Source organism: Hyperolius riggenbachi, chromosome 5, assembly GCF_040937935.1.
Source record: "Hyperolius riggenbachi isolate aHypRig1 chromosome 5, aHypRig1.pri, whole genome shotgun sequence".
Classification (NCBI taxonomy): domain Eukaryota; kingdom Metazoa; phylum Chordata; class Amphibia; order Anura; family Hyperoliidae; genus Hyperolius; species Hyperolius riggenbachi.
In genome coordinates, this window is record NC_090650.1 from 141933370 (window position 1) to 141945965 (window position 12596).

General features: G+C 43.7%; 1 protein-coding gene across 2 annotated transcripts in view; it reads left to right on the forward strand.

The window, feature by feature from the left end:
* Nucleotides 1-12596, forward strand: part of LARS2 (leucyl-tRNA synthetase 2, mitochondrial) — a 320228-nt gene that overhangs the window by 166753 nt on the left and 140879 nt on the right. For both annotated transcript variants that reach the window (XM_068236332.1, XM_068236333.1), the window contains exons 9-10: nt 6177-6336; nt 7780-7884. In XM_068236332.1, the coding sequence (XP_068092433.1) occupies nt 6177-6336; nt 7780-7884 (265 nt within the window). The remainder of the gene's footprint in view (nt 1-6176; nt 6337-7779; nt 7885-12596) is intronic.

The following is a 12596-nucleotide window of genomic DNA, read 5'->3' on the forward strand; positions in this document are numbered from 1 at the left end:
TTGGTAGCTCCAGAGTGTGATGTGGTCCCCTGCGTCTCTCTGGTAAGAGAATTGACACCTCCTGCTCGTTCCTCTCCAATCTGGACCCATCTCACTCTGCATAACCAAGACAAGGTACCCCTGAATCACACACTCCACCTTTTGCATGTACCCATTGTACTGCAATGTACCTTTTAACAAACCTTTGGATCGGTGCATCGATTCTGGGAGTGTGGCATTCAATAGCAGATTTACACTGCCATTAAATTCCCACTGCCCGCACACTTGACCCTTCAGACCTTTCACCCACCTTGTGCCATGAAATTTGCTTTCTCCTGGCACAAGTGCTCTTTTCCTCCGTCCCTGCATGGTCCGTCTGTGCCAAGCGGAGGGAGGTGTGAAAGGATTAGTACCTTTGTCACCAAACATTAACATGCTTGGGCCTTGCATTCTCATTAACCCCTTATTATACATGAGAATGTCCTCTCTTCGTTCTCCTAGGACGAAATGGCAACCTAGGATCACCATCAGCACGGTACTCCTCATTATAAAAGCACCACCTTGGGAAAGAAAAACATTAGCAATTTGCACTATGCTTTGCTCAGACAGTTCTTTTAGACGTTTTCCGATCTCAGGAATCTCGTGTTTTAGTCTCTTTCCACTCTCAGGAATCTCGTGTTTTAGTCTCTTTCCAATCTCAGGAATCTCGCTGTTCTCCAAGCTTAGATTGGCATCTGGAACCTTTCGCGTATCCGACTGACATCTCCAGCTTTGCTGCCAGCACGGCATCTGTCTCAAATCCATATTGCCAAACACCTGAAATCGAAATACAAACAAATCAATTCTTATTAATGATTTGGGATTCGCCCTGCGGCTTGTACTCTTTACACTTTAAATTGATCAATATATATCGTAATTGATCTCGTTGCTTTATGGTTCTCATGAACACTGTTTACTCTTATTGGTAGATTGGAGTTAAACTTCACCCCCCTACCTCAGTACTATCCTCAGTACTTACCTGTTTAAAATATGCTCCCGCGGACTCCACCTTTGGACGCTCGCTTCACCTTTGGAAGCTAACACCACATTGCAGCTCACTCCACATCCCCCCCTATCTGTCCATGCGCGGCCGTCGCATGCACAGATTACGGATGCCACACCTGTTGCTGCTTTGCAGGTGAGCCTGCAATGCTCTTACTCATTATTGCATTTACTTATCTAGAACTTCATTGCGATACCAGCTCTGCTAGAAGTTCTGTGTGTTGTACCCTCTGATCAATGTTTGCCGTGCCACCACCTAAACTACCAAAAAATTGCTGCCTCCCTGTCGGAAGGAGCACTTTGCACTTAAACTACACAGGGTGCAGGGCTAAGCATACCAGCGTCACATGCCTGTATGCAGATCCCTGAATGCCCACTTGGTAGGTAGTCACATGGCAAACACCGTACTGATACACTGTCACTCTGTAAACGGCAATTCTATCATCTGCATAATTGCCCCATGAACTGCTGTCAGTCCTTGTTCTTTGTGCTACAATTGATAGGAGCTGGAAAAAACATATTTGACCAATCAGTGGACGGAAAAAAACGCACAAAAAACAGCCCCGGCCCAGCATAGACCTCTCAGTCAAGCTCTGGCCCTGTCCACGAAAAAAAAACGGAAAAAAACGTTACCGCTCTGCAGCAGCGGCGACGGAAACCCGGAATCGGTCAACTCCCTTTTTTCCACCTCCGGCACCCCCCTGATGCACTGTCCCCCATTTCCTATTGGGAACTTATGCTGCACCACCCATTAAGGTGCCTCACTTACAGGAATAATCCCATAAGCAACACAGTACAGACCCATTTCCGATCTGTACTGCTCCGTGTGTCCCTGCACCGAGCTGGGAAACACTTCCTATTCTGGCATTCCTTTCCATGGACCCAGGGAAAATCTCTGGGGAAATACTTTGAGAACCGAGACACACAGGAGAATGTCTCTGTATTTCTACCCCCCTCCCTTTCAGCTGCTCTGCCCGGAGCCGCGAGCACAGCCTGACGTGACGTGGATCCCCCAGCCCCTCCTCCCCCCTGCCATGACGTGTGGGGGCCATGACTCACGGGGGCGGGCTCTCTCCACTGCCGCCATTTTGAGTCCTGGACTGCCAGCCAAGATGGCTGCTCCCATAGCAGCCTCTCGTTCCTATAGACCTAGGAGAGAGAACAAAACTCACACAGAACATACATTTGTAATGCATAGTTACACACAGCATCTATACATTTTACCGAGAGTCAGCCTTCCGCTACCTATACTCTCTGGGATGCTTGCCAAAAGTGAGACAAACTGCGTCACAGCTGCAATGCTAAATATTTTACATCCTAGCATCACCCAGGAACGTGGAACCCTCTCTCTCCTCACAAATCATCTGCAGCATAACACAGAACTATTCAAGCGTGCAGCGTAACTCTAAACCATATTAACAGCTAGTACTTCTGAGACGCACATTTATCAGTCTGACATGACTACAACATTAAACCTATATAACTTTTAGCGGCGCTGACTGGAACTAGATAAGCTTGCACCTCTCACTACACTCCTCTCTATCACCTCTCCCTCCCATCCAGTACTAACAGAAGCACCGCTGGCTTATCTCCTGCTGCGGGGGACCCCCCCCCCCTTTTTTCCCAGCCTCTGTAGAGACGGGGAGAGAAGAGAAGAGAAAAAAAAAACCCAATCGACTTCTTTCCAGCAAAAACATGCCTGAGACAAATGCAGAGATAACCACTACGTAAATATACAACACAGGAAGCTTGAATCCGAAGAAAAAAAAAACCAAGCACCTAAACTCTGAAAGCAGCCTCCCCCCTCCCACCACGCGCGAGAGAAAAAAGAAGCCCGCAGCCACCATGCTGCAATTAACACAGAATGTACACATTAACACATTATACTCTCCTTGTTATAACACCAAATACAGATAACGCCATACAACAACGTAAACAAACTTGCCTGAGCAGCAGATTCTTGGCACTTCATCAGCATTCCCGCAACTACACCTGCGAAACTTCCATGGACTCCGGAACCTTCTGAGCGTTTAAACACCGTCATCTCCGTCCCCACACTGGACTGGCTCAGTGGATCTACATCTCCCACAGCGAGTTGCAAGCTGGCCTCGGAGTGTCCCGTCTGACCCATATTTCGGCTAGTGGCTACAGTGCACAATGCAGTCACAGTCTAACGTCCAAGAGTTTCGCCGCTGATTCTCGAATTGCCGCCGTGTGCTTGGCTCCCGCACACTCCCACTTATCAGTATCAGCTTGATAAGCTTTACCGTCTGCGTCCGTCTATTCCGCTTGTTTTGCTGTGGAATATCTTGAAAACTTCTTCTGCCCCCGGCCCGTCTGCCTGTTTTGCTAGGCAGGGAAGGATTTCAGGCACCAATTGTTATAAACTGTTCTTATCACCTTGCTTCGACACCATCGTCTCACAGACTGTGAGATCACTTGACTCTCCACACAGCAAACAGGAAATAGACTTTCTCAGGCTTCTCCAATGTTTCCGTTATTTATTCAAGTCACAGAAAGACAGATAGATACAGTCATCATATCCTAGCTATGCAAATCTTCATGTTGCGTTACAAGCTCATGATTAGACTCCCTACTGAAGTCACTCAGGCACTTCTTGCTAACCTACGTTCCACTAAACTACCTATGTACAGCAGACATTATATCAGATTACATAAAGGAAGAACATGCTTAGAGAAATAATTGGGTTCCAGTCAGTATTGCGAGCTAGTGCGGAAGGAAGAAGCAGAAGTGAGTTCCCCATCGCTCGCTCCAGATTTAATACCGACTAGGAAAGAGTTAAATATGACATCATCTTCGCCACCCCCTATATCAGTCTATTGGTGGACCCACTCGTGGTGTCATCATACCCGCCTACTCGATTAATAATCAATGAGGCACTTGACCCAGATGCAGGCATGTGGATGTTTAGTAAATATGGCCAATGTTTACTGTTCCTGTCCTGTAAGTGGAGGTCAGAGTAAACCGATGGCCTTCTCTTAGGAACATGTTCTCAGTATCTGCGTGTATCTTCTGCTACACGCAGACCCTGAGATGCCTCTGCCTGCATCACCAAACCTCTATCTATTTTAAAGGCATACACTGCGGACAAGCCTTTTACATAAAACTCAGGCCAAGTAACTGAGGCCTACTTAAATTATAACAAGGGACAACTTGTGGGGCATGATGGAGCGGCTTCCAGGAGGTAGAGTGAGGAGAACCAATCACGGGAGGGGGGGGGTCCTCATCTTTCCACTTCCCCGCCCTGTACAGTATATCTACACCCCTTTAAACTTTACTTCCCTGCCCGGGTCATAGATATAGGTACTCCCGCCGCTGTCCGAGCTCCCGCTTGCTTGTGTGCGTGCTCCCATCACCATCCGCTCGGCCTGAGATTAATTAATGAGAATTCATTGATCTTAGTCCCCGTGGTAATGATCGCGGCTTCTATGAGAAACCTGCACGATCATTGTGAAAAAAAAAAACAGTTTCCTATTCATAGTATACTTCCTGTAAACATACATAGTATGTTTACAGGACCATTCAAAAAAAAATCACTGAGGCCATCTTGTGTCCAAAAAGTAAAATTACATCAAAAACATTTTTTTCATTGAAATCATTATTTTACATTTAAAATTAACGGTTTCCCTCCCACACTCTCCCCAAGCTACCCAAACAATTTTTTTTAATACATAAAAAAATTGACAAAAAAACCACATAAATAGTTACCTTAGGGACTGAACTTTTTTAATATGTATGTCAAGAAGGTCTATTACTGTTATGGGCCTGTAAATAGTGATTGACGCAAAACTGAAAAAATACACCATTATTTCCAAACAAAATATTGGCACCAGACATTGTCATAGAGACATAATTTAAACGGTGTAATAACCGGGACAAATGGGCAAATAAATTACATGGATTTTAATCACAGTAGCATGCATTATTTAAAAATTATAATGGCCAAAAACTGAAAAATAATGTTTTTTTTTCAATTTTTTTCTTATTTTCCTGTCAAAAATGCTTAAAACAATTCTTGGCGTAATGTACCACCCAAACAAAGCCTAATTGGTGGCAAAATACCCAAGATATAGTTCATTTCATTGTGATAAGTAGTGATAAAGTGATTGACGAATTACTGGAAGGAGCGCTGAAAGGTGAAAATTGCTCTGGTGCTAAAGGGGTAAAACCCCTCAGTTGTGAAGTGGTTAAAAGTATTGCATGCTGGATCTTTGGGGGGGAGGAGTCTCCTGTGCAAACCCCAGATTCTTCCATCAAGGACCTTTTTGGCTAGGTTTAATCCAGTGTTTGTACTTGCCTTAAGACCTCTTGAGGCGTTTTGTCTTACTTTGGAAAGTCTGACTAGGCATAAAAGTACTGGATTTTAAATCCAGAACATACATAGATAAAACAGTTTAAAGCTGAATTAAAAAAAAAAAAAAAAAATATATATATATATATATATATATATATATATATATATATATATATATATGTATGTATATAATCAATCGAATGCCCATCTGTCCGCTGCGGTTTCTAAGTGGTAGTGATTTGAAAAAGCTCTTGCTAATGCAATGCTATGGGAGATTTTTATAAAATCACGCTCAAGTGGGATCACACACACATAGCATTACATTAGCAAGAGCTTTTTTAATCACACATCGCTCAGAAAAGCGCTCCTAGTGGGTTCCAGGCCTAAGGTAGATGGACACTTGGTATTGATCCAAGGGTGAGTGTGCCTTCATCTTTTCAGCTTACACAAGCATTTCTACAGCATACTTATAGGTGGACCTAGTGTAGTGAACCGTATGCACTGCGACGCGGAGGAAGCTGTACTTCCTGGCTACTGATGCCCTCTGCGTAATGGTGCACGTGGTGCATGAGGGCATCAGTAACCAGGAAGTACTGCGCCCTCATGGATTAGTGCAGTGTATGGCAGCACGATCTGATAATGACACGTGCGCTCCCATTCTCCCAGCTATGCAGGGTGGCGTTAGGTCACACAGCGGATGTTGGTGCTGGTGGGTGGAGGCCCGTGCTGTGAATGCATAGGCCTTGCGCATTCTTGGAGCTGCTCTCATTTGGACTATATGACGCACTGATTTACCCCCCCCCCCCCCCCCAACACTAACTTTCCTCCTATTCATACTTAGGTAAATAATGTGGAAACTGGTGAAATCATTTCTGCGTATTCCTTCAACCCAGAGGCTGTTTATGGAGCATCTCATATTACAATATTACCAAGCCACAGGCTGCTGCATGGAGGCAGCAGTGTGAGGGAAGCCCTACAGGAGACTTTCATACCAGGCAAAGGTGAGAAAAGGAGCAGTGGTGAGTAAGGTCCTTTTACACTAAATCAGTTGGTGTCAGTTATAACTGAACAGACAACTGATGTGCAAAGATAATGCCCATGTTTACCTTAGGTTCAGTTCACATTATACGCATTTTAACTGAAAGTTTTTTCACAATACACTCCTATGGAAAGTTGATGCATCCGTTTTTTCAGTGTATATTGTAAAAGAGGCCTTAGTGATCACAATATGATGTATTGATGTGTAACACTGGGTACAAGTGAGTGTGTTTATGTGTCAGACACTCAAACTTCTACTTCCTCTCAAGTTCATTGAAACACTTTGTTGTGGAGAGATAACACGTTTTTAATGTAATGCATACACAGTTCAGGGTTATAAAGAGATTACCAATTTACAGTATTGCTAATGCCAAATAATTTAAAGAGCAGAGGCAGAACAGGAGATGCTAGCAACAGCCCTATGATTTCTGTATATGGTATACCAACTGCTAATAAAAGGGAAATGTGTGGAACAATAATCTGTGTCATTGGATGCTCAAATCTCTGCAGGAGTGAAAAATTACGAATAATTTACTATTGCAAAGTGTATTAAGGGACAATTTGCTGTTACTTTAGCATATGTAGGGTATAGCTATGCTGTTTCTGAAAAAAGTATCAGGTCTGTCCATTGTAACTAGCATTCCAACTGGAATCTGGTAGTTCAGGGTACCTTCACACTTTGCATTTTTTTTCCCAAATGTGAATCTGCATGTACAAATTTTCGGATGCAATTTTGACTATTTTTCTATGTGTTTTGAGTGTGAAAATTTATAGTGGAATTTTTGTTTACAGCTATAGCTTCCTGTCCCTCCCCTCTATTTCCCGTGGGTTCACCAGGGGAGCATGTTGAGCATGTGCTTGGGTTTTTTTTTTTCGTTTGTTTTTTTTTTTTAGAAGTGTTGCTAATACTGTGTTTCTTATTTATGTACATTTTGGTATTCCCATGCAAATTATTGCATTTGGAGTTCAAAAATGTGCATTTCATTGCTAGCATTGTATGCAATTCCCATATCCATTGCGTAATATATACATGTCATGTAGGCCATTTTTTCAGAAGAAAAATCAGATGTGAAAATTTGCTTTAAAACGCAATGCTGTTGACTTGCGCTAGATGTGTGGCGAACTTGATTTTGCAAAAATGCAATTCGCATGCAAATTGTGTAATGTGTAAAAGGGGCAACACAGTCACTTCCCTGTGTAACTTTTTTTTTGTAAAAGTATAACGTCAGTAACAGTTCGCTCTTCATCATTTCTTCACATAGCATCTTGCTTTGGTAGCAAAAGTAAGAAGAAAAAAAAAAAAAAAAGAAAAGAAACTGAAAGTCAAGCATCACTGGAAATTGAAAGGCTTTTGTGAGATAGCAGTTTTCTTATGTTCAGTATTCTCTTTTATGTTGTGACTGCAGACTGCCTCACTCGTGTATCAGCAATCAACCTGCTTACTAAAAAAGAGATTCCAGTTGTCATCTCTGAGAAAAGTGAGTTTGAAGGTTATCTGGACAGTAAGATTGGTAAGTTTGCTTTTGTGTCATAAAAATACCTCATTCAAAAAGTACTTTCCACTAATTTCTGTCTTTGCAATAGATATTTCTGTCTAGAGTGGAATCAAAAGAAACAACACTACAACCAGTGGCGTAGCTAGAGATTAGAGGGGGAGCCCGTGGTCTTTAAGAGGTTAAAGGGTTACAGTCGGGCATAAAATAAAAAATCAATTCTTTATTTTTTTCTGATAGACAAGAAATACGGATGCTAACCAGGCAATCCTAAAGTTAAAAATCACTCTTATTTTTCTTTTCCATAAAACATCTTTCCCCAGTTTCCCTGCCTTTTATTTGGTACATTTGGTACATCTGCCACACAAAGTACGTTGCGGGGCATGCTGGGTTTTCTTTTTTTCTTCTTTACTTTCCCCTCTTAACTAATGCAGCCTGATTTGGCTGAAGCCTCTTTCCCTCTTGTTTTCCCCTCCCACACCTCTGTTCCTCTGTGATTGCTCAAGATTTCTCAATGCACTTTCTACTGTAGACCTGGGTGGGAGTGTCTGAAGACTGGGAGAAGGGCGGGCAATGATACACAGACAGAGTAGGGGAGGAAATGATGTCAGGATTAGCTTCAAGATAGACACAGACAAAATGGAAAATCTTCTCTTTTTTACTATAGAAAAATCACAAAAATCTAAATATGGACAGTGCAATACATATGTTATATAAGTAGAGAAAGTATTTATCTGCTTATATATGTGGATTTTTTTCTGAGATAGTATGGCGGACAGCTCCACTTTCAAAGTGAACACATCAAGTACCACCTGGCTCCCCTCTTCTCCGGGGGCCCCATAGCAGCTGCTATAGCTATTGCTACACCCCTGACTACAACCCTTTGTGTGTCACAATTAATATTGTCTGCATAGGCCTCGATTCATAAAGCATTACAGCATACGGTAGCTGACTTTACCGAGCACTTAGGAAAATGTCAATTTATAAAGGCTGCTACCACATGGAAAGCTGAAATTACCGAGCAGTGAGGTAAATTACCAACTTGTGTGGTAAATACCTAAGCACATTAGTAAATGTAAATTTATAAAGGCTACAACATGCGGTACAGTCCAGAAATATTACCTGCACTGGTGTGGCGTAAACAGTGCGGAGACTGTGGGGAGCCAGCCGTGACTCGCAGAAGCAGAGAGAGCTATAACTGACAGGAGCAGAGCCAATAGAAACAGCCCCTGTCTCCTGCAAGTCCCGCTGATCGGATTTTGATAGGTTGTGAAGGCTTCTCGGGTGGAACAAGCTTTTCTACCCCCCCAGGCATCGAGCAGGGAGAGCGGAACAAATGAAGTTTCCCCTGGAGCCCTTCGGCCGTTTATGATGATGCAGAGGAGCTAGTGGGGAAAGGCATGTGTAATGTCTCCTGTAAGTTCTTTTAAGCTGGGGCAATTAAATAAAATGTTAAGAAAGACTAATAGACAGATTCAGAGGCATTATAACAAACATGTACATTCTAAAGGGATATCGGGATGCCTCTTAATATTGTAATGCCCTCATTGCACCGAACAGCTTGTAACAAAACAGAGACAGCTCCACACAGCTTTGCTGTTACCAAACAGGTTTTCGTCAATGGGCTTCTGTAAATTACCTAACCACTACCTCACCTGTGAAATTTTTTTATGCATTAGCACACAAAAGTCTAGAATACCAAATAAGGTATTTTAATGTCCAGAATATGAATCAAGGCCAAAGTGTTTCTATGCACTTGAACCAAAAGTCAATCCAAAATTGAACAATAGAAAATTCTCAAAGCAGTCTTGTTGAACAGTGTAATTTTTTCAATTTCAACTTGTATTTATTTTTTTTAGCAGTGTACATGCTTTATAAACATATGTGGATACAACCTTGAAAATCTGTTGATTAGTGTAAGTCCAGTTAGTGCTAGATTGAACATTTCTATGGAAACCAGCCTTGTATCCAAGTCTGCATGGATCAGAAGTATAGTATGCATAAAATGTTAATATAATTTGAGAATAAATCTAATGAACTATAAAACCATCAAAATATCTCTTGTCTTGGCATATGATTGGTTCTGTATATTACCTAAACTCCATATATGCACTTGATTAAAGTCTGCTGAGGTGGCTGATAAAGACCACCTCAGCCGATAATCCGGCGTGTATATAGCAGCCTTCGACTTGAGCCCTGTACACGATCCATCAGGTGGATCAAATTGGCCGAGCTACAACTGATTGCTTTGTGCTGCCGATTGCACCGCCCCGCCACGTGACATCTTGAGTGCATCGCTCCGTCGGCCCTCTACCCCCTTGCATAGCAACAGAACGTGTCATCAGCTGTACAGCTGACTTCTCGTCTGTACAGTGTTGGCCCAGCTATGTCGCCCTTGGGATCTGCTCTCAATGCCCGACAGGCACGTGACATCTTGAGTGCATCGCTCCGTCGGCCCTCTACCCCCTTGCATAGCAACAGAACGTGTCATCAGCTGTACAGCTGACTTCTCGTCTGTACAGTGTTGGCCCAGCTATGTCGCCCTTGGGATCTGCTCTCAATGCCCGACAGGCAACATCAGACTCAGGACTTTTACATTTTCAAGGTAAATAAGAACCCTGTTTGGCGTGTGATTCACTGCCTTTCATTCTTGCCATTAAGCATTAATTACTGCAGATCTGGTTTATCTTAGCAATAGCGATAGAATAATTGGGCTGGGTAATTTCCAAGATTTAGCAGTAGGACTTATTGCCATTAAAGTTGTACCAAGTTTTTGGCACTATATAGTTATATAGTGCCAAAAACTTTGCACCCTTCAAACACCCTTCAAACACATATGAATTGAAGGGTACGTGTAACGATCGGTGTAACACAGAGAGGATCTGATTACCGGTGATCTGCAGTATCACCGAGAATACAGATATATACCCGATTATTGATGATCTGCAGTATCACCGATAATCAGATATATCTCTAACCTCTGGACACCTGAGTAATATGAGTGTTTGGTGCAACAGTAATACTTTGAGGAGGGTCCCCGTAAAGGGGATACAATGCAGTATGGGATACTGCCTGAAGGACAGGCTCCTTCCTCGGCCTGAGGCTCCCAAAGGGGGGGGGAGTCAGGCTGAGTGAAGAAAGGACCAGAGTGTGAGTGACACCAAGGGGGGAGTGTCACTGACAGATCTGTGAACTATCTCTAAACAGAGGAGATAGTTCTCGAGGTCGGACTAGCCAGGTCGGCAACAGACAGACAGATAAGGTACAAAGACAGAAGGCTGATTCGGTATCCAAGACAGGCAGGGTTTGGCAACGTGATATCAGATATGCGTAGTACCGAATCAGAAAGCAGAGGGATGGTCAAGAAAGCAGAAGGTCATAACAGATAATATACAATGCCTAGTCTCGGTGTGAGCTCCGTAATCATCAACACCCTGGAACTAGTCTGAAGAATAACAGAATGATAATACAAGTCCCTAATCTGGGTGTGAGGTCCGTGATCATCAACACCCTGGAACTAGTCTGACGTATAACAGGTTGAGAACACAAGTCCCTAATCTGGGTGTGAGGTCCGTGATCATCAACACCCTGGAACTAGTCTGACGTATAACAGGTATAACACAAAATCTGACAAAAGGTCTGAGTGCTTCCACGTAGTGATCGCAACGGCAGACAACCAGAGAATGACCAGCACCCAGTATATATAGCAAAGCGCTCTCCAGCGCCTCCCCTAAGTGCTGGACCAATGGGAACTGGTTGAATCGTCAGCTGACCGGCTTGGTCAGCGGACTCCCATCTGGCTGTCATAAAAGTTCTGCCTCTCTGCGCGTCTTTCTGAACCTGTGTGGACTATCAGTCCCAGCCACACCAGACATGTGTTGCAAATCACCTGCCGTGCTGGACGCGGAATCCGCCGCACCGCTATCACGGCATGCGCGGTTCCTCCGCGTTCGGCCATCTTACTGGATGTAGGCCTATGCGTGCAAACTGCCGCGTTGGACGCGGAATCAGCCGCCACGTTCTGAGTACTCGCGGCGGCTTTTCCGCGTTTCCTCACAGTACGTAAACCAAATTTTGTAATTAAAATTAGTTGACGGGTAGTGTCCCTATAATTTATTGAAAGTACTTACGGGCCTTGGTTTGTGCCAGGGTCCCTCCTTTCCCTGTTTAAACGGACTTTAATTATTTGACCCACAGCCAGTCAACCAGAAGCATCCAGGAGCTGGGGATCCACACTTAGCCAGATTCTGTTGATAGCTTAAAGTACTAATTGAATTGTATTATTTGTTATGACCTTCTGCTAGCTTGACTACTCTTCTGCTTACTGATCCTGTGCCTTTGCCTATCTGATATAGTTGCCGACTCTGCCTGAAACACTACTCTGATTTAGCTTTCTGTCTCTGTACCGTATCTGTCCGCTCGTTGCCAAATCTGCTTGTCTGACTCCTGTCCTCATCAGTGAGCCTAGTCACTGGTGAAGGATCCTCTGCTAGTATCGCCTGCTTCACAGGTGATTACTAGCCGCAGTACTATCTGAATCACCTGCTCCTCAGGTGGTCAGTAGCTGCAGTACAGTCTGAATCACTTGCTCCTCAGGTGGTCAGTAGCTGCAGTACAGTCTTTATCACCTACTCCTCAGGTGAATAGTCACTACAGTACTATCCTCTCTACCTGCTCCTCAGGTGATAGGGGCTACACTACAGTCTGAATCACCCGCTCCACGGGTGATC